At 48.8% G+C, this 25,046-nt stretch overlaps 2 protein-coding genes and 1 long non-coding RNA gene across 4 annotated transcripts in view; 1 reads left to right on the forward strand and 2 right to left on the reverse strand.

Moving 5' to 3' along the window:
• Positions 1-15,252, reverse strand: part of LOC117245327 — a 23,649-nt gene extending 8,397 nt beyond the window's left edge. The window contains exon 1 of the long non-coding RNA XR_004499942.1: positions 15,171-15,252. This is a non-coding gene — a long non-coding RNA (uncharacterized LOC117245327). The remainder of the gene's footprint in view (positions 1-15,170) is intronic.
• Positions 1-25,046, reverse strand: part of LOC107213168 (perilipin-3-like) — a 663,366-nt gene that overhangs the window by 562,384 nt on the left and 75,936 nt on the right. The window lies entirely within an intron of this gene.
• Positions 14,789-24,092, forward strand: LOC107213166 (ER degradation-enhancing alpha-mannosidase-like protein 2). 2 transcript variants are annotated; one of them, XM_015647279.3, is made up of 11 exons: positions 14,789-14,932; positions 15,001-15,111; positions 15,191-15,230; positions 15,570-15,675; positions 16,696-16,821; positions 17,482-17,693; positions 18,814-18,955; positions 19,225-19,349; positions 20,004-20,148; positions 21,191-21,312; positions 22,218-24,092. In XM_015647279.3, the coding sequence occupies exons 1-11, from the start codon at positions 14,814-14,816 to the stop codon at positions 22,707-22,709; spliced, it is 1,740 nt and encodes a 579-aa protein (XP_015502765.1). In that variant the 5' UTR covers positions 14,789-14,813; the 3' UTR covers positions 22,710-24,092. The 2 variants fall into 2 exon arrangements, with proteins under 2 accessions (XP_015502765.1, XP_015502766.1); XM_015647280.3 differs by lacking the exons at positions 14,789-14,932; positions 15,001-15,111 and having other exon boundaries at positions 15,193-15,321.

Genomic DNA, 25,046 nt, shown 5'->3' on the forward strand with positions numbered 1-25,046 from the left:
AGAGAAGAGAAGAGAAGAGAAGAGAAGAGAAGAGAAGAGAAGAGAAGAGAAGAGAAGAGAAGAGAAGAGAAGAGAAGAGAAGAGTTTTGAATACTGCTTAGAGGTGTATATACACATTAACATTTCTCACACTTTGGGTTTCTTCTGGCTGTCTTCCTTTAAACTACATCCACATCACTTTGTGCTTTTCCCTGCAAACACCAGGACACAGAGGTGATGCAGAATACAAACTGAATCTTTGTGGTGAATGTCAGCTCTGAGACTTTAGCTGGTTCACTAAAGAGCTGCACTTCAGATGAACTGAAAATTTCCCCACCTGAGAGTTTTGTACAAAAACATTCACCAAGCTCCACTGAAAGAACTTTTTCTAACTGTATACATGAATTTTTGCCACAAGTGGAGCTTCAGGAGCTTCAGGTATAAGAAAAATATTGGTCCCAGGTGATACATCAGACAGTGACCTGCAGAACTGCTGCAAACCTCCTAAAAGCCCACAAGAGACAGCAGATAAAAATCTGTGGGTGTCTATTATCTGATGACTAATAAATGTTGATCAAAATGTTTGCAATTCTTGCAGTGAAAATATGAGCTGGCAAACTCAGGTGTTACACAAAGGTCTCCTTCCAGCCACCCCACCAGGGCAGTGTGAGAGGAGGGCTGTGGGATTTACTGGAAGGGTTGGATTGTCAGAGAATCGTGGAATTATTTAGGTTGGAAAGGCCTCTAAGATCATCCAGTCCAACCATTCCCTCAGGACTGCCAAGGCTGCCACCAAGCCATGTCCCCAAGGGCCACATCCACAGGGCTTTTGAATCCCTGCAGGGCTGGGGACTCCAGCACTGCCCAGAGCAGCTCCAGTCCTGACAACTCTTTCTGTGCAGAAATTTGTCCTAATCTCCAATACAAACCTCTCCTAGTTTAAGGCTGCTTCCTCTCACCCTATCCCTTGTTCCCTGGGTCACACAGCTGTCCCCTCCTGGCAGGGATTGTGCAGAGACAGAAGGTTCCCCCTGAGCCTCCTTTTCTCCAGGCTGAGCCCCTCCAGCTCCCTCAGTCACTCCTCCTACGTTTGTTTAACCAAAATTGCTTGTCTTTCAATAGTTTTGTTTCAGTGGTGCATTTCATATTACAGCTTGTGGTGAGAAGGACCACAATAGCCACCCAAGTCCTGGAGGTGCCTCCAGGAGGCAAAACACCATGAGATCACCCATTCCCACTTGGTCCTCTCCACTCTCAGTTGTGGATGTTCTGGTAGGAACTTCCCACCTTCAAGTCTTTGGGCAAGTTTACTTGAAATTAGCCATCAGCTGTAAAAGCTGTGCAGGACTCACAGGTGGCAGAAAGACAAACAGGCAGCTGGCATGGCTGGAGCTGACGGAAAAGCAGGCAGAAAATGGGATGTGTGTTGTTTTCAGCAGGAGCTCAGTGCCCCCAGTGCTGGGCAGAGGGAGATGGATCCTGACCCCAGGTTTTTATCCCACAGTGAGGAGGAGAGGACAGGAGGACAAGGCCAGACAGAGACATCCATCAGGAAATGCTCCTGGTTGCTCAGAGAAGCTGCGGATGACCCATCCCTGGGAACATTCAAGGTCAGGTTGGACGTGGCTCTGGGCAACCTGACACAGTTAAAGATGCTCCTGCCCACTGCAGGATGAGCTTTATGTCCCTTCCAACCCAAACCAGTCTGGGATTCTGTGAAATAAGAAAGGCTCTGAAAAACACAAAGGAATTGCAGGCTCCCTTCAGAAACAGCTCCAGGATCTCCAGGGCAGAGCAGGGGTTAGAGCAAACTTAGACAAACATGGGGAAAAAATATTTTCTCTGGACCCTTCATCCTACAGGACGAGAAGCCAAAGCAGAGGGGCAGAGAGGAAGGATCACCACAGACATCCTGATCCCAGCATTAATTCTCTCTCTAACACAAGAAGCAGACCTGAGCTGCCTATCAAGTTGTTGCCATAAATATTTCTACTTGGCAGCCAACATAAAAACGAACACAAGTTCTTGATCCAGGCCCAGCAAGGACAGGGTTTTTTTCTCACACCTAAGAGAAATAGGGAGAAAAACAATATCAGGGAATGTTTTGACTCCCTTTGAAACATTTTGACTTCCACTGAAGAAACTCCCTTGGGTGCCTGGACATTATTTACCATTAAAAATGGGTTTTGTGCCTTTGTAGTTTGAGTTCTCCCAGCCAGGTGCTATCTCAAAATAAAAGTGGGAAGATTTTATTTTGGAGATTTTGAACTGATCTTTTTCTTCTTTTTTCTTTTTTTTTGTCAACTACCAAGTGAAACATTTTGTTCAAAAAATGCCTAAACAAAATATTTTGACATTTTCAAAATGTTCTGTTGTTCCTTTTAGCCAAAACACGTTGCTATATTCAAAGCAAAATCACAGATCCCTTCAGCCTTTCCAAAATGCTCTGGGTTTGCTGAACTGCACATTAATGGAGAGATAATCCTGTGGCCACTGAGGCTGAGCAAGGGGCAGAGAGCATGGAAGGAACTGAGATGGGCTTTGAGGAGTCAGAGAAGGAAAAATGAGGGAGGCAACAGCTTGGGGGGTGCCAGGAGGAGGTGGAAGAAGCTGGGAGAGGATAAGCAGCTCACAGAGATGGAAAGAGTCAGGGGGCTGAGTAGCTCCATGGGTGTGGGTGATGGGGTTCATGAGGTGGCTTAGGAGCAGAGAAACCTGCCCAGAACAGGGCCAGGCACAGCTTTTGTGCCCACCACCTGTGCTACAGCCGCTGCAGGGAAGAGGAAAACCCATCCCTGCTCCTACCAGCCCATGCAGACATTTGGATGTGCCCCCGGGCTGCGAGCCCCTTCCTCCTGACACACCAAAACTCCTGGAGGAGAGCTCTGCTCGCAGCTTTCCCCTGTGGAGGAACAGGAGGAAAACAGAATAGCCACCTCTGAAAGGCTCCAGTGATTCTGTTTAGCAGCAGCCCTGCCCTGCTGCCACACAGAGACTGTGGCAGTGAGAAGAACCCAGCCACCAGCACCACGGGAAGCTGCTCCCACCTCTCCATCCCAGAGCTGGTCCAGAGTGGATGGGGCCCTGGCACACCGTGTGTGAGGCAGAGGGATGGGCACCATGCATTCAGTCTCCTCCTCCTCCTCCTCCTCTCCAGGCTGGCCAGGACTGGGGGTGTCATTTGGGCTGGACATTTCCTGCAGAAGTCCTCTCCACCTCTCAGGGCTGGCAGAGGTGCACTGGGAGCTGGGGGCAGCTGCTGTGGGGCTCAGCTCTCCCTGCCAGCCAGCACAGGAGGCAAACCCAGCGCCTGGATTCAGGAGAGAGGCAGCTGCAGAGCATTTACCCTTCTGGGTGCCATCCAAGCCTGTTTCCATGGCAAAGGGAGAAGCACGGAACGCGCTATCGGCACCATCAGCGATGGGCTGACGTCTCGTTATGCCCATATTTCCTGTTATTTCACCAGACTTACACGCGGATTCACGGCTGAATCACGGGGTTCGTGACCTTCACAGATACTCTGCTGCTGGGGACACTGTGGGTGGCTGCTATAATTAGTGACTAATTTGGAGAATTCAGCAGCACAAGCCTCACATCACCCTGGCACACCAGGTGCCAGCCAGGCACGAGCAGGCCTCAGTGGCAGGCTGGCCACAATTCCCCGTGTTTGCAGCACAGCTGTAAAGACAAGGATGGGAAGGTGCTCTAGGACCCATGCCCAGACCCACAACAGACATCCCAAGCTCTACCCCCATCCCATGGAGCTGTCCTGCCCCAACACACAGCATGCAGTGATGATGATCTACACTTCATCCACATCCCCCCCAAAAAACAGCCCCTGGAGCCTTGTGATGGGGTAACCCCTGTGCCTGCAACAGCAGGGAAAAAGGGGATGCTGAGAGGAAGGCAAAAAAAAAATGGAGTTTGAGGGAGGCTGTGGAAGGATGGGGTGTGCTTGATGTTCTCAGCATCATACTGGTGGGAAGATGTTCTGGGAGCTCAGCACTGGTGCCTCATCCCAGAGTGGCTAATGAAGGTGACCCAAACTGGGAGCAGTGAAGAAGAGATTTGGATAATTCTGGTGAAATGTCTCAGCATGAAGGCAATTCCAGGCTGGCCAAGACAGATGAAGGCTCTGCACTTAGCCTTCTTCTGGTACCGGTCAGGAGCATGACATGACCAGGTGGGACATTCTCAAAAGCTTTAAAGGCACCCATACTTAAAAAAAAGCAGAGCAGCCCTCCACCCCTACCCTCCACCACCTCTCCAGAGGTCACCTGGGACCATTGGTGCCTTCCACATAACCCAGCATGGTGTGGGGTCTTCTGGGCAGGATTCAGCATCTCCCCATCTTGACCATGCCACTACAAGGCCAGTTTTCCCAGCAGAAGTTTTGGCCCAGCAGTTTATCCTTCCACCAGCAGCACAAAGCTGCACAGATGGAGGATTTCAAGGGGAAATTATTTAGATAAGAGATTATCAGGTATACCTCGATGTCAGCTGAGCTTATGGGCTTAATGCAGAATGATGAATCACCCATCCAAACACATATTATTTTCCCTGGAGGCATTGTCCTGTGAAATTTATTTCCCACTGAAGGGCCTTGTAAATCATGTGTAGCAAATAAACCACAGTATTTCCAACCCTACATGTTCCAATACCTGGACTCATGTCTGAAGATCGGCCTAAAAGCCATGAGATCTTTCCCTTTTACCAGTTTCAGGAGATGGACCTTTCTCTGCTTTCTGACCTTTTTCTGCTCACTCACCCATTTTCCAAGCTTCTCTCTCCACTCCCCACTCCTGGCTGTGTTTTATGTATTCATTTCCCCGTTCTCGTGGTGCTGGAGGACAGGATTTGCCCAAAAGCATTTGCAAACCCAGGCACTGAATCACACCCACCACCCCACCAGGACCAGCAAAGAGCTGCTGGTGGGATTTGGAAGGCAGGGATTTTCCCTGGTGGGAACAGTGCACAGAAGGCCATGCTCTATGGCAGCTCTCTCCCACTGGCTTTTTCCAATCAGCAGTGGATTTGCTGGGGTCATCCAGGACTGGCTGTGTTGCCTCCTTGGCTCAAGCCAGATTTTGAGGCTCTGTGGGGTGATTTTGGCAATGATTCCATTCTCTGTTCTCCACTCCAGGGAATGGGTGCAGAGAGACTCATGTCCCAAGCCTGGCTGAAGGACAGCAGACAGCTTCCTCACTGGGGGTCTTCTCCATCCTCTGCCTGGGGACAATCCTGACTCATGGCTCCTTTCCCACTGCTCCATCTCACTCCAGCTTGATGCTCTCCTCTCGTTCCTCCTCTTGGAGCTTCATTTGGAGTTGGATATTCATTGAGTTGGACTTGATGATCCGTGTGGGTCCCTTCCAACTCAGGATATTCTGATTCCATGATTTCGGGGCATTCTTTCTTGGTGTCATTTTCAGCCATCCTTCACAGCAGAGGCATCTTCACTCCCACTTTGGAGACACCCATGAACCTGATGGCCAGAGCTCAACCTGAGCCTCCAGCACTGTCCTCCAGTGCAGCAGAACCTTTGGCCACCTCCACAGGCAGCCCACGCTTTTGGGGCATCAACATCCACCTCTCCTTGAAACAAAGCTGGTGGAGAACATCCCCTCCAGCAACTCTCTCTGGAGCAATGGTTGTGACAGGAAATGAAATGGGAAATGGCTCACAGCAGGACCAGGGCTCCTTGCAAGCAACCTCAGGGCCTGAGGAGTTTTCTGAAATACTGAAGATCATGGGTGCTGCAACAGCAGATTTTCACCTTTCAGTGGACATTAGGGGGGAATAATTTGTGCCGAGCAAAGTCTGCAGCAGTTGCTGCCCCATATCTGATCATCTCCTGCGATAGGAGCTCGGCCCTATCTGATCCAGCAGTTATTGAAAACTCAGCTGAGTGTGACTGGGATCATTTTTCAGGGTTTTCATGTTGCTCTTTAACCATGGTGAAAATTAAAGAGCCAACTGTGGAACAGGAGAAAGCGCTGTACTTTCACTATGACACTTTCTGGTAATGAGATATTTATTAATGTTCATTTCTTCTGAAAGGAAACAAACCAAACCCAATCCCTTATCTCTCTCTCAGTGTTTAAGTTATGAGTAACACGGGAAGCTTTTAGGCCATGAGACAGCAAATACACCCTGCTTGGGAGCCTGTGGGTGTAGGAGATGCAGTGATAAATTCAAGATAGATCAAATCACTCCCATTTACCTAGAGCTTTCTGCAACTCTTGAAATGATGGAGGGATTGAAAGATGCTTTGTCTTTTTTATGAGAAAAGCAGCTGTGATTTAGAAGTTTAATCACTTTTGTCACAAAGAAATGCAAAACAAAGCCCATCACCAGGATAGATTTTTTTTTCAAAGCTGTGTTTTGTTTCCTGTCGGTAAGGAATGATTTTAAATGCTAATGGTGGGCTGAGATAGAAGCAAAGTCATTGCTTATACAGCAGCCAGGCACAGATCAGCTCTCTGAAGCTGCCATCCCTCTAAGGGCTTAGCAATGGTGTTCATGGTCAAACTTTGGGTGCTCAGCAGGTTGTCACAGGCAGCCAGCTGAGCTGAGGGTGATCTGGAATCAGCCACATCACCAAGAGCTGCCTTAGCACCTTGCAGGGTTTGGCTCACAGGTGTTTGCCCTCAGGTGACTTCTGCATGACCTTGTTGCAGGTGCAGCAGCGCAGGCCTGGCTGCTGCAGCTCCCCTGCACTCACACCTGGCACACACCACCCGAGTTCTGTCAGCCTCGCCTCCCTCCCACGCTCCGGACTTGTAAACTCCTCACTGCTCCACACACGGGCCCTGGGGTGCGAGGAGATGAGCTTCTTAAGAAGAAGTAATTATTTCCTTTGTCATTAAGCTCATGCTCATGTGATTTATTAGCAGGGATGGAAACTTCACAGAGCTCTGCCAAGGTACGGGCACTGGCACCCACTGCTGTGGGTCTCACCAAACCCTGCTGGCACTGCTCCCACCCCAACAGCAGCTCCCTTCACCAGGTCATTTCCCAGCCCCAGCTCCTCACAAGAATCAGAGAATGGTTTGGGTTGGAAGGAACATTCCAGACCACCTTGTTCCAACCCCCTGCCATGGCAGGGACACCTTCCACTATCCCAGGTTGCTCCAAGCCCTGTGCAACCTGGCCTTGGACACTTCCAGGGATGGGAAGTGCTTTGGGGTCTTTGTCTTACACCTTCCTATTCCCTCTTCCTCACTGTAGCCCAGCTCTCCCAGTACTTGGGAACAAGCCAAGGTGGATGCAGGGGAATCCATCTCCCAGCCTTGGGGGGTGTAGATGGGAGATGCAACTCTGACTTCCATTTGGGGTGTTTGCTAGATGAGATTTCTCCAAAGGTTTGTGGTCCAGCCAGATTTGGGACACATTATCCCCAAAGCAAAATGGCCATCTGTACCCAGGCTCCATACCCTTGCTAAGCCTTCCCAAGGAAAGGGCCACTACATCATGATGATTTTGTAATACATCTTACATTTTTACCAATGTTAAAAATGGTGGTCAAAGGATCCAAAGTTCACATGCTGCTGCTAACCTGGACAAGAGGGGTTATACAAGATTTGGAAGCTTTGTTCCCTCAGGATCCCTTTTTAAAACCCAATTTTAATTTCCTATTTGCTGGCTTTGATGTATGACTGCATTTCCCAGTGTCAGGCTGCGACAGTGCAGGAAAAGGTCTTGTTGTGCTGGAGAGCACAAAGGGTGACATCTTCCCACTGCCTGAGGGCAGGGTTAGATGGGACTTCAGGGAGAAATTGTTCCTTGTGAGGGTGGGGAGGCCCTGGAACAGGGTGCCCAGAGAAGCTGGGGCTGTCCCTGGGTCCCTGGAAGTGTCCAAGGCCAGGGCTTGGAGCAGCCTGGGATAGTGGAAAGTGTCCCTGTGCATGGCAGGGGGTGGAACAAGATGGGCTTTAATGTCCCTTCCAAACCAAACCCTTCTGGGATTCTAAGGCTCAAGACAAAGACTGGAAGAGAAAAAGTCTTCATGGAGCTATGGAGAAGCGCTTCTCCTGGGTGAGCTGTGGGGGCTCCCCACCTGGACTCTCACTGGGTAGATCAACAGACTCCAAATGACTCAGGCAGAGGCACTGTGTGGTTGTTCTTATGGAGAAAGGCCTTTCCACAGGATCTGCACCAGCATTCCAGCCAGGAGACACACGGTGTTCCCATGTCCTACTCTGGCTGCACATCTACCCCTGTCCCTGAGGTGAGGAAAAATGCAGGCAGGAGTCAATAAATGAGCATTTACCCTCCTTAGTTATACAGATGGGGAGCAGAGACTGGGAGACTCTCACTTCAGTGAGGGGTGGATGGGAGTGAGTCTCCCTGGGGATGTGAGGAAACACCACACAAGGAACATCATCTGTGGGTCTGGAACAGGAGACAGCATGGGTGAGAAGGCAAGAGCCAGGCTGGCTGGGGAGGACAAGTCCTGCTTCTCATGAGAAACTTCAGAAAGCCACATTTCCACCGCAGCCCAGAGCGGGAACGTGCTTGAACCCACAGCAGCGCTGCAGAGCGGGGTGGCTGCTCCTCACCCCGCTCAGGAGCACAGGTACCTCTGATGTTGGTGGCAGTGCTGGTGTTTCCCAACACCCCAGCAGTGACAGCAGTTGTGAGATGAGCTGGCCGCTCACCTCGCAGCACCCGCTGCACCTCTGCCGGCAGCACTGCTGGAGGCCACGCCGCACTTCTGGGACAAACTGGGAGGTCTGGGTGACACCAGCAGACCCTGAACAGCCACAAGTTCAGCACCTGTGAGGCCATCAATCCCATGGGACATGGCAAACCTCAGGCTGGGTGCTCCACATCCACCCCACAGGCCCCACAGCAGGCAGTGCAGGCAGCACGGGCACTCATGGCCACGATGCCCTGGTGCCATCCCAATGTTCCTTAAAATTTCCAGACATGTGGCAGTGGCTGGAGAAGGCACTGATGTACCATGAACTTCCACTGCTTTGGCCAAGCACCAGCGGCTCCCAGGAGTTTTGTTTTGTTTCTTAAACCCAGTGACAGGATCCAAGGGACTGGCATGAAGCTGTGTGATCAGGCTGGATGTCAGGGCAAGGTTCTTCCCCAGAGGTGCTGGCACTGGCCAGGCTCCCCAGGGAATGGGCACGGCCCCGAGGCTGCCAGAGCTCCAGGAGCGTTTGGACAGCGCTGCCAGGGATGCCCAGGGTGGGGTTGTTGGGGGGTCTGGGCAGGGCCAGGGCTGGGCTGGGGGATCCTGGGGGTCCCTCCCAGCTCAGGATATTCCAGAATTCTGTGATTCTGTCTCAGCCCAGGTGATGCCATCCAGTTAAAGATCTCAGCTGTCACTAAGAAAAACAAAGTTTGAAGAGATCTCAGACCTTTTAAATCCTTGAAACAAAGAGGAAAATAGGCAGAGCTCAAAAGTTTTAGAACCTTATAATTCTGCAGCCCATATCCTGATTCCTGTGTCCTGCTGGGTCCTCAAACCTAACACAGGGATCATTCATCACCTGCTGCACACACTAGTGAGGACTCTTGTAGAGGACACTTTGAGCTTTCCTTGACTGCAGATTAAAAAATCCCTCCCTAATCTGCAAAAGAAAACACTCAAGAGTGTTTTTCATTGGATTTTTTTCCCCCCTATTTTCAGAGAGCAGAGGGAAGTTCCACAATTTCTGAAAGGTCATATTTACCCTTTCAGTTATGAAAGCAGCGCTCTCAGCCACATACATGTGCAAAATTTAAGAAAGTGTATGTTGGTACAAGGTATTAGCCACAAAGACTTGTTAGATTAAAACACAGATAAGCATCATCTGAATTTTAACTACATTTCACTTGATTCTATCAATATTCACTTGATTCACTCAATATTCACACTATATTTTTTGGGTGAATGAAGATGTTCTCCAAGATGCCTTTAAAACAGCCAAGCACCCTGTAGACTTCTAACCCATTTCTACTGTTAACCTTCATTGAGTTTTGTTACACCACAGAAAAAAAAAAAAACAAACAAAAAACAATAAAGTGGAAAAGACAGGAAATTAGCCCAAACAACCAAGTCTCAAAATGAGCAAAATTCTACTCAGAGTTGTTGGCAAGAATCCTGCTGAACTTGGTCCCTAAGCTGCTGGGTATTGTTGTGGTAGGGTGGTACCTTGTTATTGTTGTTTGCATGTTGGTGCTCATCCAGTTTACGAGAAATCACAACTGAAAAGTTGAGATGCACAAGCCACAGCCCTGAGCTGTCTGACTTGGAAAAGCAGGTGTGGCACAGTGACTCCTCCAGATGTGCTCTGGTGCATCTCTGCTGCTCACACCACAGATCAGCAGCAGTTTCTGACACTTGGGCTCGGGTGTAAACCCCAGCCCTGGCCCAGACTGTCCCAGAGTGGCTGCTGCTGGTGTCTCTCTTCTTCCCCTGTCCCTCAAAACCTCAGGACAAAACTTCCTTTTCCAAAATGCCAGAGAAATCTCCCAGCAGCTCCAAACCGCCTCTGCCAGTCCTGCAGCCCAGGGTGGAGTCACACACTCCTGCACACAGTCCTTGTCTGCAGCAGAGAAACAAACTCACCCCTGCTCTGCCCTTTACCTAGCAGCAGGAGATCCTTGCTCACTGACAAGCTGCAGTGAATTTGTTTTACATGACCATAAACCAGGGAATAAAATGTCTCTGCCACCTGTGTTTCCAGAGAGCTGCAGGAATTTTTTCTCATTGCTTTCCTTTCTATCCAAACTCAGTCCTTCTTACCACACTCACATGTGCACATGTGAAAAGTGAGGGATTCTCCCTGACACAACAACTATTTTGAACTTCAAATTCTGGCTGAGCTGGAGCCACTAGCCAAACTTCCCACCCTTTTTCCATTATGTGTAAGGCTAAATAACTCTTCTTGCCAGGTTTTTTTTGTCTTTGTAAGACCACCAGGTAAAGCAAATTATGCAGTAGGAGCCTGTGCAGAGCCTCCTGACCATCATGTGCAAGGGGCTGAGAGCAGACAGACCCTCACCTCTCCCCTGAGGATCTGCTCCATGGCTGTGGGGACATGATGGATTTATGCCACAGAAATTCTGCCTGTCCCCTGTCTGCCTACAGGCACCATTCACCTGAACACCTCCAAATCTGCTGGGTAAAATATATCAAAGCCACATTCCCCATGGGAAAATCCTATCTTGGATAAAGAAGATGAAGCCTCATTCACACAAGTGGGGCAGTTTTGAACTTTATGGATGTCAGGTAATGTGAGTGCCACAAGTACCTGTACTAAAAAGCAAGGCACACTGATGTTAACTCAGTTTTATTTTTGCTTTCTCACTTGTCCAGATCCCAACAGCAAGCCAAACTTGCACAAAACATTCAAAGTCTACATGGAGCCACAGTTCTTTGTGAAGACAGGGCAAAAACTTCTGTATGGCCCAGTTTGGAAGATACCTGGAGCAGGAGCATGGCTTAAAATCACATCACCTAAAGGAAGGTCAGAAAACAGGCAGCCCATCCATTTTCTGTGTTTTCTGTCCAACTACATTTTTCTCCTTTATTATATTAGTCAGGTGCTAAACAAATAAAATCAATTCTGAACTTATAAAAAGCAATTGGAAATGTCTAGTCTTTTACAGTGAAATCTCAACTTAAGCAGCCCACAGCACTTGGAGAAAAATCAATCATCGTTTCCATCCTGCTACGTGTGCTACTAAAATTAAGAATTGATGTTCAGCTGCAAAGGAAAATTATTTCAAGAGAACCACCTTAGCAACAGTTTTCAGTGTTCATAAACCTCCTGTTTACAGTTCTTCTCATGGCAGACGAACTCCTACATCCCACCATGAATTATAAACATTAGCGAGGGATCCTGATTTACATACAGTTTCCATCTTGATGGGCATCAAAATTGCAAGCAGGGCAACAGCACCACTTATGGTAATAGCAAGTAGTAAACACGTCCTCAGCCTAAAGAGGCCATAAACCAGTGTTCAACGCCCCTGTAATTGCAGCCTCTCCCATATCCAAGCCAAAGTTCAGATGATTTTGCCAGCCTTTCCATAAAGACAGCCTGGAATGGGGCATCTGAAGAAGCACTTAACTCTGATGAAGCCTAAATATTTTAGTAATATGCTCTGCCCAGTTGGAAACACCACTCCTTGCATCTTCTTTGATTTATTGCAGCCTATGTAACTTGTATGATATTATGTGCAAACCACATTGACATCCCCCTGAATATGCCACAGCCACAGTGAAAGCCATCCCTGCCTCCAAATAATCTCCAGCTCACCAGCTCTATTTATTAGTGAGCACACAGGTGATTTCCACACAGCCCAGGCTGTATGACACCCTGAGCACACTGCTGTCCCCTCCAGCCCACCTGGCTTCCCACACACTTTTCTCAGCCTGTGTGTGGTGGGGTTTGTGGTGGCCACAAGAGTCACCTCGCTCAGGTGGGGTTTGTAATCAACCTGTGGCTCTCAGGAGGTGCCTGGGAGGAGACAGCCCCCGTCTGCCCCCCAAATCCACACACAAGGTTGCCTAATTAGGGTGATGACCACTGCACCAAATCCAGTTTTTTAAAGTTTTTCCCAGCTGTTTTGATCCAGCTGCCTCTCCCAGCCATGGGTTTCTTGCCCATCAATCCCTGGACTCAGTCCCACTCACACCACCTTCTGTTCATCACTTCTTTTGGTGTTTGATTAGTGCAACTAGCACTCGTGATGTTGTCTCCCCAGGATGGGGACACTGCTCCTCCCTCTGATGCCAGGAGGGGAATGCTGCACGGTTCTGTCTCTGTCCAGTCCTGCTTTTCTTGCATCTGCTTCAGAAAGATTGCAGTCAGCTTTGAGAACTGAGTAACTGACTTTGATAGGGAAATTAGTGCTCCAGTATAATAGCAAATAGCACTGCAAATAGCAATGCTCTAGAACGCTGTTAAATCAGTCTGGAAATGAACTTTAATAAAAAGCATTCCAGTAATGTATTGTGACAGCTTTTAGTGAAATCAGCTCCAATAGTTTGATTCTCCCAGGAGCACAGTGAGATACTCCCACAGCCTCGAGCCATGGCATCAGCAAGCAGACACTTTTATGATAAATGGCCCCAGAAACCCAAATTAAAGCTGCAGCAAATGAACAGTATGTTGAAAATTACGGTGGCTTTTTGTCTGGGCCATCGTGCTGGTAGCTGGGTGTGCACTGACACCTAGTGGGATGACCCCGGGCTGGGAGCAGAGAAGTAAACTGGGTTATTTTCTCAAAGAATATCAACAGCCAGCCCCTCTTGATGCTAAACCACCGTGCCCATGGTGGGGTGGTTGGAACTGAGTGATCTTTGGGGTCTTTCCCAATGCAAATAATTATATTAATCTATAGCTGCCGTGAGATGACAGAGTAGGGTTATTGATGCCCCTTCCTCTCCTGCAAGCAGTGTTAATAGTTTTGATTTCTAAACGTTGCACCTCTGCCATCTAAAGGGTTCATTCATCACTTCTCTTGTTTCTGCTCTCGCTGCCTGGGTTACCCCCTCCTCATTTATGGGTATGGGTGGGAAGAACGTCAGGGATTTGCAGTGGATCAATCCAAACCTAGAGATGCAGGCGTAGGGAGAGCTCAGGCAGTGGCTCTGATGTTGGAATTCACCGCGATGGTTAAACTGCAGGGTGCCAAAATCGGTGTGACCGTGCTGGGATTGCGACCTGGGGAACCCTGCCTGGTGTGAGCCACAGCTCATCACAGCATCCCAGAACGGGCTGGGCTGGAGAGACCTCAAACCCATCCCATCCCACCCCTGCCATGGCAGGGACACCTTCCACTGTCCCAGGCTGCTCCGAGCCCTGTCCAGCCTGGCCTCGGACACTGCCAGAGATCCAGGGACAGCCAGTATCCAAGGCTTCTCCGGGAAGTTAAGGACAGCCCCAGGGGACTCAGTGCACCCCAGAGAACCAGGCTGCTTTCAGTCCCGGTGTCTTGGATCACCTCTGATCCATTCTCTGACAGAATACGCCACATTTGAAGCCCAGTTCCAGGGCAGGAGGGTGGCACCATGCACGGATTGAGGCACTGGTTTCCAAAGCAGGTCCTGCTGCAACAGAGACCTCACTCCGAGCTGGGTTGCAATTTCGGGGAGAAACAGCACGAGGAAGGTTTGTCAGGAGAGACTCTTACAGGCCAGCAATGCCCCAATGCTTCACAAACATTCCGACGGGAACCGCACGGCAGCGGTGCCAGGCGGCGCGGCCTCGTCCCACACGGGATCTGCACCTTCCCGGGTGGCACCGCCTCGTTTCTATGGGAGCGTCACAGCACTCGCTAGCTTCATTTATTTATCTCAGGCTTTGGGGCTTGAGAGCAGCACCCAAAGCGCTGCCCGCTCCGCCACTGCCCCGTGCCATCCAGCCGGCGGGCTGCAGCCTCCGCAGAGGTCCGGCACGAACAGTCCCGGTGACAAACGCCGCGGCCAGGGCCGCACAGGCCGCTGAGGCGGCAGCACCGCCCCGGGAGGCGCCACAGCACCGCCGCTCGCTCCGCGACCCGCACCGCACCGGCGCGGAGCGCTCCTCGCTCCCATTGGCTGGAGGGGAGGCAGGGCGGAGCCAGGTGAAGCGGAGACCTATTCTATTGGCTGGTGGGGGCAGTAGGGCGGGACCGAGCTGGGGCGGAGACATCTTCCATTGGCTGGCAGGCGGCGAGGGGCGTGGCTAGGAGAGCTGAAGGCCGCTCCCATTGGCTGGAGGGGGAGGAGGGGCGGGGCCAGGGCTGAGGCGGCCCTGAGGGCGCTCGGGGCCGGGGAGCGGGAGGGCTCGGGGAGCGAGTCCCGGTGAGGGGCTCCGGTGAGGGGCTCCGGTGAGGGTCCGGCCATGCGGGGCCCCGGCGCGGCCGTGCAGCGCTTCCTCGGCCCGCTGCTGTGCCTCTGGGCGCTGCGGCTCCCGGTGGCCGGCGGCGCGGCCGCCCGCGGGCTGGACGTGGCTTCCTACCGGTGAGTACGGAGCGGGTGGTGCGGGGCCCAGCCGGGCCGGGGCTGAGCGCGCCGTGCTTGTGCCGCAGGGAGCGGGTCCGTGCCATGTTCTACCACGCCTACGAGCACTACCTGGAGAGCGCCTTCCCGTACGACGAGCTGCGGCCGCTGACGTGCGACGGGCAGGACACCTGGGGCAGGTAAGGGCTGGTCCCGGGGCGGGGATGGGGATGGGCCGCCCCCCTCCGCCAGGTCTCACCTCGATTGTCTCCTCCGCAGCTTCTCCCTGACCCTGATCGACGCCCTGGACACCCTGCTGGTGAGTAGGAGCCAGCCCTGAGTGCCCACAGCCTGCTCAAGGCCCCTGTGTGCCACCTGTACACCTGGATTTTATGTGCTGGTGCCAAAAGGTAGTTATTCATTGACCTGAGAACTTTCCATTTCCCTTTGCATCACCCCTTGGAGGGGTTGTCGCTTTCCTGACAACCCTCTGGAGTAAAGACCTAAAGTGTGTGTGAAAAAATCATGAAACTGTCAGTCAGTTTTTTAGTAATATCTGTAGTTAATGATTTCAATAGTAAAACCAAATTAAAATCAGCCCCACATATTGAACTGCTCTTTGTTTTTCCATGAACTCTAAGCCTGATTCTCTCTGCAGATTTTGGGAAATGTTTCCGAGTTCCAGCGAGTTGTCAACGTGCTGCAGGAGGGCGTAGACTTCGATATTGATGTCAACGCATCTGTCTTTGAAACAAACATTCGAGGTGAGGTGGAGTTTGTGTTGGGTTTCCTTCCTGTAAGAGTCTCAGAGGTGAGGAGGTGGTCAGAGGGAGTTTGGGATGCAGAGAGAGAGAAAACCCCGAACAAACATCACTTCCTTTCAGTCTGTGCACACCCCTTTTTGCTTCCTGTCTAAACACAAGCAGAAGTAGATGTGGCACTTTCAGTATTCTGGTGTGAGGTTTTCAGCTTTGGAATAAATATATTTTTTGCTGAAAGCATCCAGAGTTTATCCTATCATCTTTTGTATACTCCTTTGGAGTAGAGATCCTCAATTTTTAGGATTATTCTGTTTTTTTCTTCAAAATCACAAAGACTTTTGGAGTCCTACTCCCTGAATGCCTGACTGCTTCAGTGCCACCCAGCTAAAAGACACTGTCAAGGCACAAAATTGTTAGTTATGCTTTTGTTGTTTGTCCTGCTAACTACTGCTGTGCCAATTTCTGTAGCAGTGTAATTTCTCTGGTTCTTATGTGACCATAGACAAGCCTGTGAAATAACTAATATTAGCTAATAAAGCTGTATTAGCTACATAAGTAATAGCTAAATACAGCTAATGACTCACAGCTGCTATCACATGGAAATTCTTGACTCTTCCTAGAAAAGGGAAACATACCATAGAATCTGAGAGTGGTTTAGGTGGGAAAGGACCTTAAAGATCATCCATTCCACCCCCTGACATGGGCAGGGACACGTTCCACTATTCCAGGCTGCTCCAAAGCCTGTCCAACCTGGCCTTGGGCACTTCCAAGGATCCAGGGGTAGCCAGAGCTTCTCTGAGCACCCTGTGCCAGAGTCTCCCCACCTGGAGGTAAGAATTTCTTACCAATATCCCATCTAACCCTGCTCTCTCAAATTGAAGCCACCACCCCTTGTCCTGTCACTCCACACATTTCTGCTGCCCTGCAAACAAGCAACAAGAAACAGATCACTCTTCTTTTGTGGATTTGAATTAGAGTCATTGCTCCCCACGTGGTGTAATGGATTCTGATGTGTCCTTGCAGTGGTGGGAGGGCTCCTCTCTGCTCACCTGCTCTCCAGGAAGGCTGGGGTTGAAGTGGAAGCAGGCTGGCCGTGCTCAGGACCTCTGCTGAGGATGGCTGAGGAAGCAGCTCGCAAACTGCTGCCAGGTGAGCCCCTGTCTGCTGTGTGTCACTGTGCTGGGGGTCATGAGCTGGCTGCTGCCTGTGATGGGAGATGCACTGCTGGATGAGCCAGCTCAACAACCACTCCTGTGGTCCCTGAGCTCCAAGCTCAGTGCTCCAAGTTTAGTTTGTAGGGAAGATGTTGTTGTATGTGTTCATGCCAGGTGCTGTGTGCTCGTTGCTTACTGAGGGGAAATATATTTCATATAAACAATAAATAAAGGCTTTGAGGCAGCAGCTTGTAAAGACAAGAAGTTCTCCTTATGGGCTGCAGCTGGGTTGTGTGCCCTTGTGGTGTGGCACTGTTCCCGTGTGGGTACCCATGGAGTGATCACAGCCCCACTGTGCCCTTTGCTGGCCAGTGTGTTTAGTGACCACCTTGCTTGTGCTGTAAAAGAATGTGGGGATGCAGTCTGCTGCTCTGGCAAGGTGGAAGAGATGTCCAGGACCTCCTCAGGACTGTGTATGCCTTGGGATACCCTCTCTGACCCTCCCAGGATCACACCCTACTTCTCATTTTGTTCTCTGCAGTTACTCCAGACCCACTTCCTGCCGTGTGCAGTGGGATGTGAGGCATGTGTTTGCTTGAGAGTCTGTTAAACACAACTCTGAGCACTTCTGTGACCCCAAAATTCTGTGCTTCAGCTTTTCAGACCCCAACTGGGATGCCCTATGGCACAGTGAACCTGCTGCATGGAGTAAACCCTGGGGAGACCCCAGTCACCTGTACTGCTGGAATTGGCACGTTTATAGTGGAGTTTGCCACCTTAAGCCACCTCACTGGTGACCCAGTGTTCGAGGACGTTGCCAGGAAAGCTTTGAAGGCACTGTGGAAAAATCGCTCAGATATTGGGCTGGTGAGTGAGGAATGGACTTGGAATGTGCTGGGCTGCTTTTTGTGTAGCTTTGTGGATGCAATTCTAGGCATCAAAAAGCATCAACAGAGAGGAGATAGAATTGGATAAATAACCATGGTGCTCCTAACTGGGCTGGAGGCTCATGTTTGACATTGTTCCTGAACACCTGCAGCATCCACATCCCTGCAGCCCAACATTATCCCATTGTTCTGGCCCACACCAGATGTGGCTGGGACACAAATGCCTCCTGCTGGGTGCTGCAGCTCTTGTGACAGCAGCTGTAGCAGATTAAATGAAAGGTCTGTCTGATGTCTAGTGGGACAAAGGCCTAGGGAAGAGAGCAAGAGCCTGGCAAGTGCACTGAGACATTACCAGCCTGTACAGCTCTGGTGTTCAGGAATGGCCAGAGCTGGCAGTATTATCTCCATGTTCCTTGTCTCCTGCTCTTTTCTGTTGCTGCTTTTATAACCTCTGTGAACTCTTGATGTTGCATATGTGAAGTAAAACAGATTTATTTAAACCTTGTGTTTATTGCAACAAATTATTCACAGGCTGTAGGAAGAAATGTTTCCCTTGGTTTGCTTTGGGATTTGTTTATTTTTGATTTATATTCCAAATCCTTGATCATTGCTGGCTTTATTTCATGTTTTCTAAGAAAGACATGATTGTATATTCTCCATCAGCTGGGTTTGTTCACAGGCTGAAGAGTGCCAGCATCTATTTAAATATTAACATGGCAGCTCTTGTGCCTTTGACATTCTTGGCCTTTGTCTCTGTATCTGCACCTCTCCATCCTTCTGTACACTTTTGCAAGATCAGAATTAGGACCAGACACTTCATGTTGAAATTGTGCATTTTTACAGCAGCATTGTAATGTGTTGTTTTGGCCAGTGGAGCTTTGATACTGGAAGCATAAAATGTTTATTAGATATATAAAATACATTACCAGCATAAGAGCTGTATTTTCTACAGTTTGTACTTCTCTAATGCTGATAAATGTGTCCTGTAATGGAGAAAATACTGGTTGGAATGGACACTGCCTATCTGATGGTCTGAAAAAAGGAGCAGGATTTCTTGTGTCACTTTAAGTCCCTCTCTCCTTGTCCTTCACTCCTTCCAGGTGGGGAACCACATTGATGTGATCACTGCCAAGTGGGTGGCCCAGGATGCTGGGATTGGGGCAGGAGTGGACTCCTACTTTGAATACCTGGTTAAAGGAGCCATCCTCCTGCAGGACAAGGAGCTGATGTCCATGTTTTTAGGTGAGTGTTTGTGTTCTGTGGGAAGGGGCCCAGCACCTGTGGCAGGAGGAGATGAAGGATCTAATGGGGCACATTCAAGACTGTACTGAAGGCTTTGCTGTGATACTTTTGAACAGTCTGTGACAACAAAGTTACCAAAGTGAGCACCCTGAGAAGTCATTGAACATGGCTCAAGTGAAAAAGGGGCATTCTTGAAAATAAACTTTTTTCTTTTTTTCTTTTGTTGTTGTTGTTACAGATGGCTTACCTACCCATCTGTTTCTTTACAGAATATAACAAAGCTATCAAAAATTACACCAAGTTTGATGACTGGTACCTGTGGGTTCAGATGTACAAAGGAACAGTGTCCATGCCTGTGTTCCAGTCCCTGGAGGCATACTGGCCAGGCCTGCAGGTAAGAGCAGTCATACCAGCAGCATCTGGTGATTCTGTTCATCTGTCAGGGGCTGGTCTTCAGGAAAAAGATTACAAATATAACCCTCATCTGTGCAGGTTGAAAAGTTTGGTTTGATCTCTGGTGAAATCTGCAGTAGCCTGAGCCTGTAGAAGATGATGTTGAAGAAAATGTTGATTTTATCTACAGTCTCCCATTCAGCATGATGGGAGGGCACTGACAGTAGTCCCATAATCCAAATAGGAATGCAAGGAAAAAGAACCTCACACCTGATTTTCTACCACCTCACAAATGTTTTATTTGTGTGAATTTTTTCTCATCAGTATTCATGTTTGGACTGGGACTTTGTTTTCTTAAGAGATTGGATTCTGTGATTGACTAAACATTTGACTGAAGAAACAGAGCCTTCTTTAAAAAAAAATCAGAGTCTTCATATTATTTCAGGTGTGGGAATGTGATCCACCAGAAAAGCAGCATTTTTAGTTTTACCTGTCCTTAAGGCATCGTGCCCCAGTGTCAGTTACACCACTCAGAGCTGCTGAAATGCCCATTTCTGTCACTGGATATTTCTTCACCTATAGCAGTGTTATTGCATCAATTCCTGGGCTGGTTTTTCTTCACTCCCGTGTTTGTTTGCTGTTTCCTGTCTCTCAGAGCCTCATTGGGGATGTAGATAATGCCATGCGCACCTTCCTCAACTATTACACGGTCTGGAAGCAGTTTGGGGGCCTGCCTGAGTTCTACAACATTCCCCAGGGATACACAGTGGACAAGAGGGAAGGATATCCACTCAGACCTGGTAAACAGAACTGAAATTAAAAGGGACATGAACTCCTGCTTTAGCTCTGGTTGGGAGATCAAATGTTAGTTACACCACAGTTTCCTCCCCAGTTTTGCTCTGACTCAGTTCCTGCATGGATTTGTGCAGGGATTTCCAGAGTTAAAGCTGCATGTTTTGTTTCCCCCACTCACAAAGACAGGAAGGAAACAGGAAGGAAACCATAGTGTTACTATAGAAAGGTGGCCTGGTAAGGAATTTTGTTTATAGTGTGGGATTTGACATGTTTAAGTGTTAGATTGTCTGGCGTGGGGTGCTTCAGCCATGTGAAATGTTAAAGGGACTGCTTGTGTCCTTTATATTGAGGAAGTGAAAGTGAGTGTGAATAGACTGTTCCAGTTCTGCATCTAGGAAGGATTCTGTGTTGTCTGTGATACTGTAAGGAAATTAACTCTTTTTTTCTCATTTTTTACAACTCTGACCAAAAGAAAAAAAAAATCAACCTGATCAGTGTGTCCATAAATGTAAATGAGAATATGTAAATTCCTTTTGGTCTGAGTGTTCAGGTGACATCCACACTGGACAAATCTACCAAAAATACTCATAAGCCCTAATTATCAAAGGTGTTAAAGTATAAAGATCAGTTCCTTTAGTAATTAAACACAGCGTGCTACTTATGTTGTCTGTATAGAGTATTTCCACTGTATTGTTTAAAAACTGTATTTTGAGGATTGAATTTCTTTTCTGTAATCCTTTCCAGAAGCATTTTTTTTAACTTTGACAACTGAGTATTAATCTTTTTGTCTCTTGCTTCTTCTCTCCCACTCACTGAATGTGGGAGGGAGCATTAGTCACTCTTACCTGAGCTGCTGCAGGCTGGTTAGAGGGAATTTCTTTGTAGCACATCCTTAGGGAAAGGAAAATCTGTGCTTGGAGCCAGGCAAGCCAGGCTGTTCACCTGGTTTTGCTGAAGTGTTTTTAAATTAGTTCAAGGAATAGCTCATCCTTGCTGTGTGTATGGTTTGATAATCTTTGTGCTGGCAAATGTTTGGGTGTTTTGCAGAGCTGATTGAGAGCGCGATGTATCTGTATCGTGCCACGAGAGACCCCACGCTCCTGGAGCTGGGGAGAGACGCCGTGGAGTCCATAGAGAAAATCAGCAAGGTGGACTGTGGGTTTGCAACTGTGAGTGCTAAATCATCTGCCATGGCAGCTGAAGGGCTGCTAAGAACCACCTTTTAGAAGGTGTTCTCATGAGTGATGTTTTGCCATTGAGTCAAGCAATTGTTTTGAGCAAATGTGATATTTTTCCAGCAAGCCCCTTGTATTTCTCTGTGAAGCTGCTCTGGTAATTGCTGGTCATGTTTCTGGTCCTAGCTTCCTCACCATGGGCCAAGTTCTATCATGGGCTGTTGCCCCAGAGCCCAAAACATGGGAAAGCACCAGAAGCTTCTCCTGCATTTCTAGTAGGTGTTGCAGCTGAGCAGGAAGGCTCTCCTGCAGGCTCCTTCTGCCAGGTGTGTGATTTGGCTTCCCCACTATATGCCTTGAAAATCTGGTCAAAACACCTGAGAAGTGCAGTGAGTGATTTCTATAGTTATTTAATAGAGGATTTCAAACATGCTTCAAGCTCTATTTTACAAAAATCTCTTTAAAAATATTGGGAGTAAGTAGGTAAAAGCATTATGACTTTTTTTCTTTAGTGGGGAAATAAAGGGAAGCTCTTCTCCTTGGCCAGACTGAACTGAGGGTGAGCTTAAGTGTTAGGAAGAAATTCTTCCCTGTGAGGGTCAGGAGGCCTTGGCACAGGATGCCCAGAGAAGCTGGGGCTGCCCCTGGATCCCTGAAATATCCAAGGCCAGGCTGCTTGGAGCAGCCTGGGACAGTGGAAGGTGTCCCTGCCCATGGCAGGGGGTGGAATGGGATGGGCTTTAAGGTCTCTTGCAATCCAGACCATTCTATGAGGGTGAATTGGTGTCATACTGTGCTGTTTAACTGAAATGAATTCCAGGTTGGTTTTACTTTTCTCCCTAAATTCATAACTTACTGAATTCGATGTAACTTAACCCACGCTGTTCCTTCTCTTGTAGATCAAAGACTTGAGGGACCACAGGCTGGATAATCGCATGGAATCCTTCTTCTTGGCTGAAACAATCAAATACTTGTACCTGCTGTTTGACCCAGACAACTTCATCCACAATGACGGCTCAGACTTCGATGTGGTGGTCACGCCGTACGGGGAGTGTGTCCTCAATGCTGGGGGGTACATCTTCAACACCGAGGCTCATCCCATCGACCCTGCTGCCCTGCACTGCTGTAGGAAACGCAAAGAAGAGCAGTGGGAGGTGGAAGACTTGATGAGGGAATTCTACTCACAGAAAAAAACCAAGAAATTCACTTTAAAAAGAGCTCCTGACCATGGTGAAGGGGAAAATGCCAAAGATCCCAAAGATGCCTCTTCAGAGAAACCTGGAGAGAAGAGAAACTCTAAGAAAAGCTCACACTCCCTCCTGAGCTGCCCCAGTCAATCTTTTAACTCCAAGCTTGCAGTACTGGGACAGGTCTTCCTAGATAACACCTGATCCTCTTTGCATCATTGGTTTAAATTATTGAACTCGTTTCAGATTCTGGGAATATTATTTTTATAGTTTCATAATGGAAAGTGTGGTACCTCACAATGTGAATTCTATTATGAAGTGAAACAACTTCCCATTCAATTCTGCTACTGCTCCTTTCTAAGCCATGACTCGGATACCATCTGTTAGTGCTGTTGAGCTGCTGATCTCAAAGCAGCTGGTTGCCTGAATATCAAACAGGTGTCCAGAAAAAGAAAGTTCTGCATGTTAAAATTATCTTTTTTATTGCATTTTGTAAGTTTTACAGGCTTACAGAAACACTCCAGCTTACTTTGTTCTACAAAAATGAGCCTGAGCTTCTCATCATAAGGGGAAAAGCAGGAAGTACTGCAGCTTCACTACCACTCTGTGTGCTCCATCTTTATTTTTGTCCACTTTATAAACATGTAGTTCATGTTGACAAATGGCTGCCCAGTTGAGAAAACTTATTTATTTTAAGGTGAAGGCTCAGATTTGTAGCTCTGGCGTTTCTGTTGGGCATGAAGGATGGCATGGGGGGAGAGGAGCACTTGGAACATGGGAAAGTGCTCGGTCCCCCTGTTTCAGATCAGTGTAGGTCAGTAGTGCCTCCTGCCTGAAAACCACTTCAGTAAAAATCCAGGTAATGTCTGGACAAAAAACTGAGCTGGAGGGTGAACTAGGAAATGTCTGATTGATTCTTCAGTGTAGCTTGCTTTCTTTTTAAAGAATCTAACATGCTTATTTTTTATTTCCCCATTTCCTTCCTCTTTCTAACTTCCCTTTGGGCCCCACATATTTCAGTGTACCTCAGGCAGTGCAGCCACCCCCGAGTGCCCCAGCTGGGCTGAACATGAGCCACACACAAGGCTTGGGTGGAAAGGGGACTCAGCCCAGGCTGAAATTGCAGCTCTGCCTTGGTGCAGCTGAACCGATGTTCAGGAACCTCTCAGTGTTCAGCTGACTGGGCACATCCAAACCTTTAAATGCATTATTAGTGTCTTTGCAACAGGTGTGAGCAGCGACCAGAAAAGGAGGAATCAGCCAACCAAGAGGTTTTTCTTTCTAAAGGAAAACCAAAAAGAGGGGCAGAAAAGTTGATGGACTTTCTTCAGGCCTGCTGGAAAGTGAGGAGCTTGGAGCAAGCTACACACAACCTGCAGTTACTTGAGTGGGCTAGAGGTACAGGATAAATAAATCCCTCTGAACAGGGAAATGCTTAAGTACAACTGCTTAATGAACAGGGAAATGCTTAAGTACACTCTGCTGCTGTGTGGTTGCCTTGAGAAAGTAATTTTTTTGTTGTTGTTTTGACCTCTACTAGTGCTGTAAAGTTAAATGAAATTTGCATTTTATCCTTTGGGGTAGAAATCCTGTTGCAGTTGTGAATGAGCTATGGTAGGAGATGCTTGCAGTGTTGGACAGGCATATTGAAAGGACTGGAAAGCTATAGAACTTCTAGTTGTGTCCTTCTTTCCCATGGCAGCTGGGACAGTGCAGGAGTTCTGCATTGACACAGCCCTTGCAGCCCTTCTGAGAGAGGAGCCCCCAAAACCAGGCATTGTTGGACAGCAGTGAAGCTCTTGTTAATGGCTTCTTGTTGTCACTGTAGGTTCTGTTCTCTCTTTATTTTCCAGCTGTTCATTTAATCTGCAGAAAATCAACCCCAGGCCTTCTCCAACAGCTTTGCTCAGTGCTGGGTCAGGTCCTGAAACTCAGCATTGTCCCAGCTGTGAGGTAGAGGAAAATTACGGGATGGGGGCAGATCTCCAACTCATGAGATCCCTCCTGACCAGGGCATCTTGGCCCCTCATCCAGGAACTTCCAGCAGCAGAACCAAGGGCTTGTAGGCTTGGGAGATGAGGTTGTTCCTCAGCATGGCTGGAGCTGAGAGAACTCATTTGTCCCTGGCTGCTGTGAGTAATTAGATGGATCTTTCTTAGACTCCCAGATTTGTCTTAGTTGGAAGGCACACACATGGATGATTGAGTCCAAGTCAGTGGCCCAGACAGGAACTGAAACTTCGGTATTATGACCCACTGAGCTAATCTCGGATTAGTGCTGTGGGCTGGGTGACTCAGAACAACACAGAACAGCCTCAACTGTTCCTTGTTCCGGTGTTCCATCTTACCAAGCCTTTATTTTAACAAAAACGAACTGTGATCGGAGTTCTCGGTGCACTTTTCTTTAAACGGAGGACTTTGTGGCTGGGCCTTCCTGGGGGAAATGAGGGCAGCCCGGGGCCGATGGGGGCAGCCCGGGGCCGATGGGGGCAGCCCGGGGCCGATGGGGGCAGCCCGGGGCCGATGGGGGCAGCCCGGGGCC

Source organism: Parus major, chromosome 20, assembly GCF_001522545.3.
Source record: "Parus major isolate Abel chromosome 20, Parus_major1.1, whole genome shotgun sequence".
Lineage (NCBI taxonomy): Eukaryota > Metazoa > Chordata > Aves > Passeriformes > Paridae > Parus > Parus major.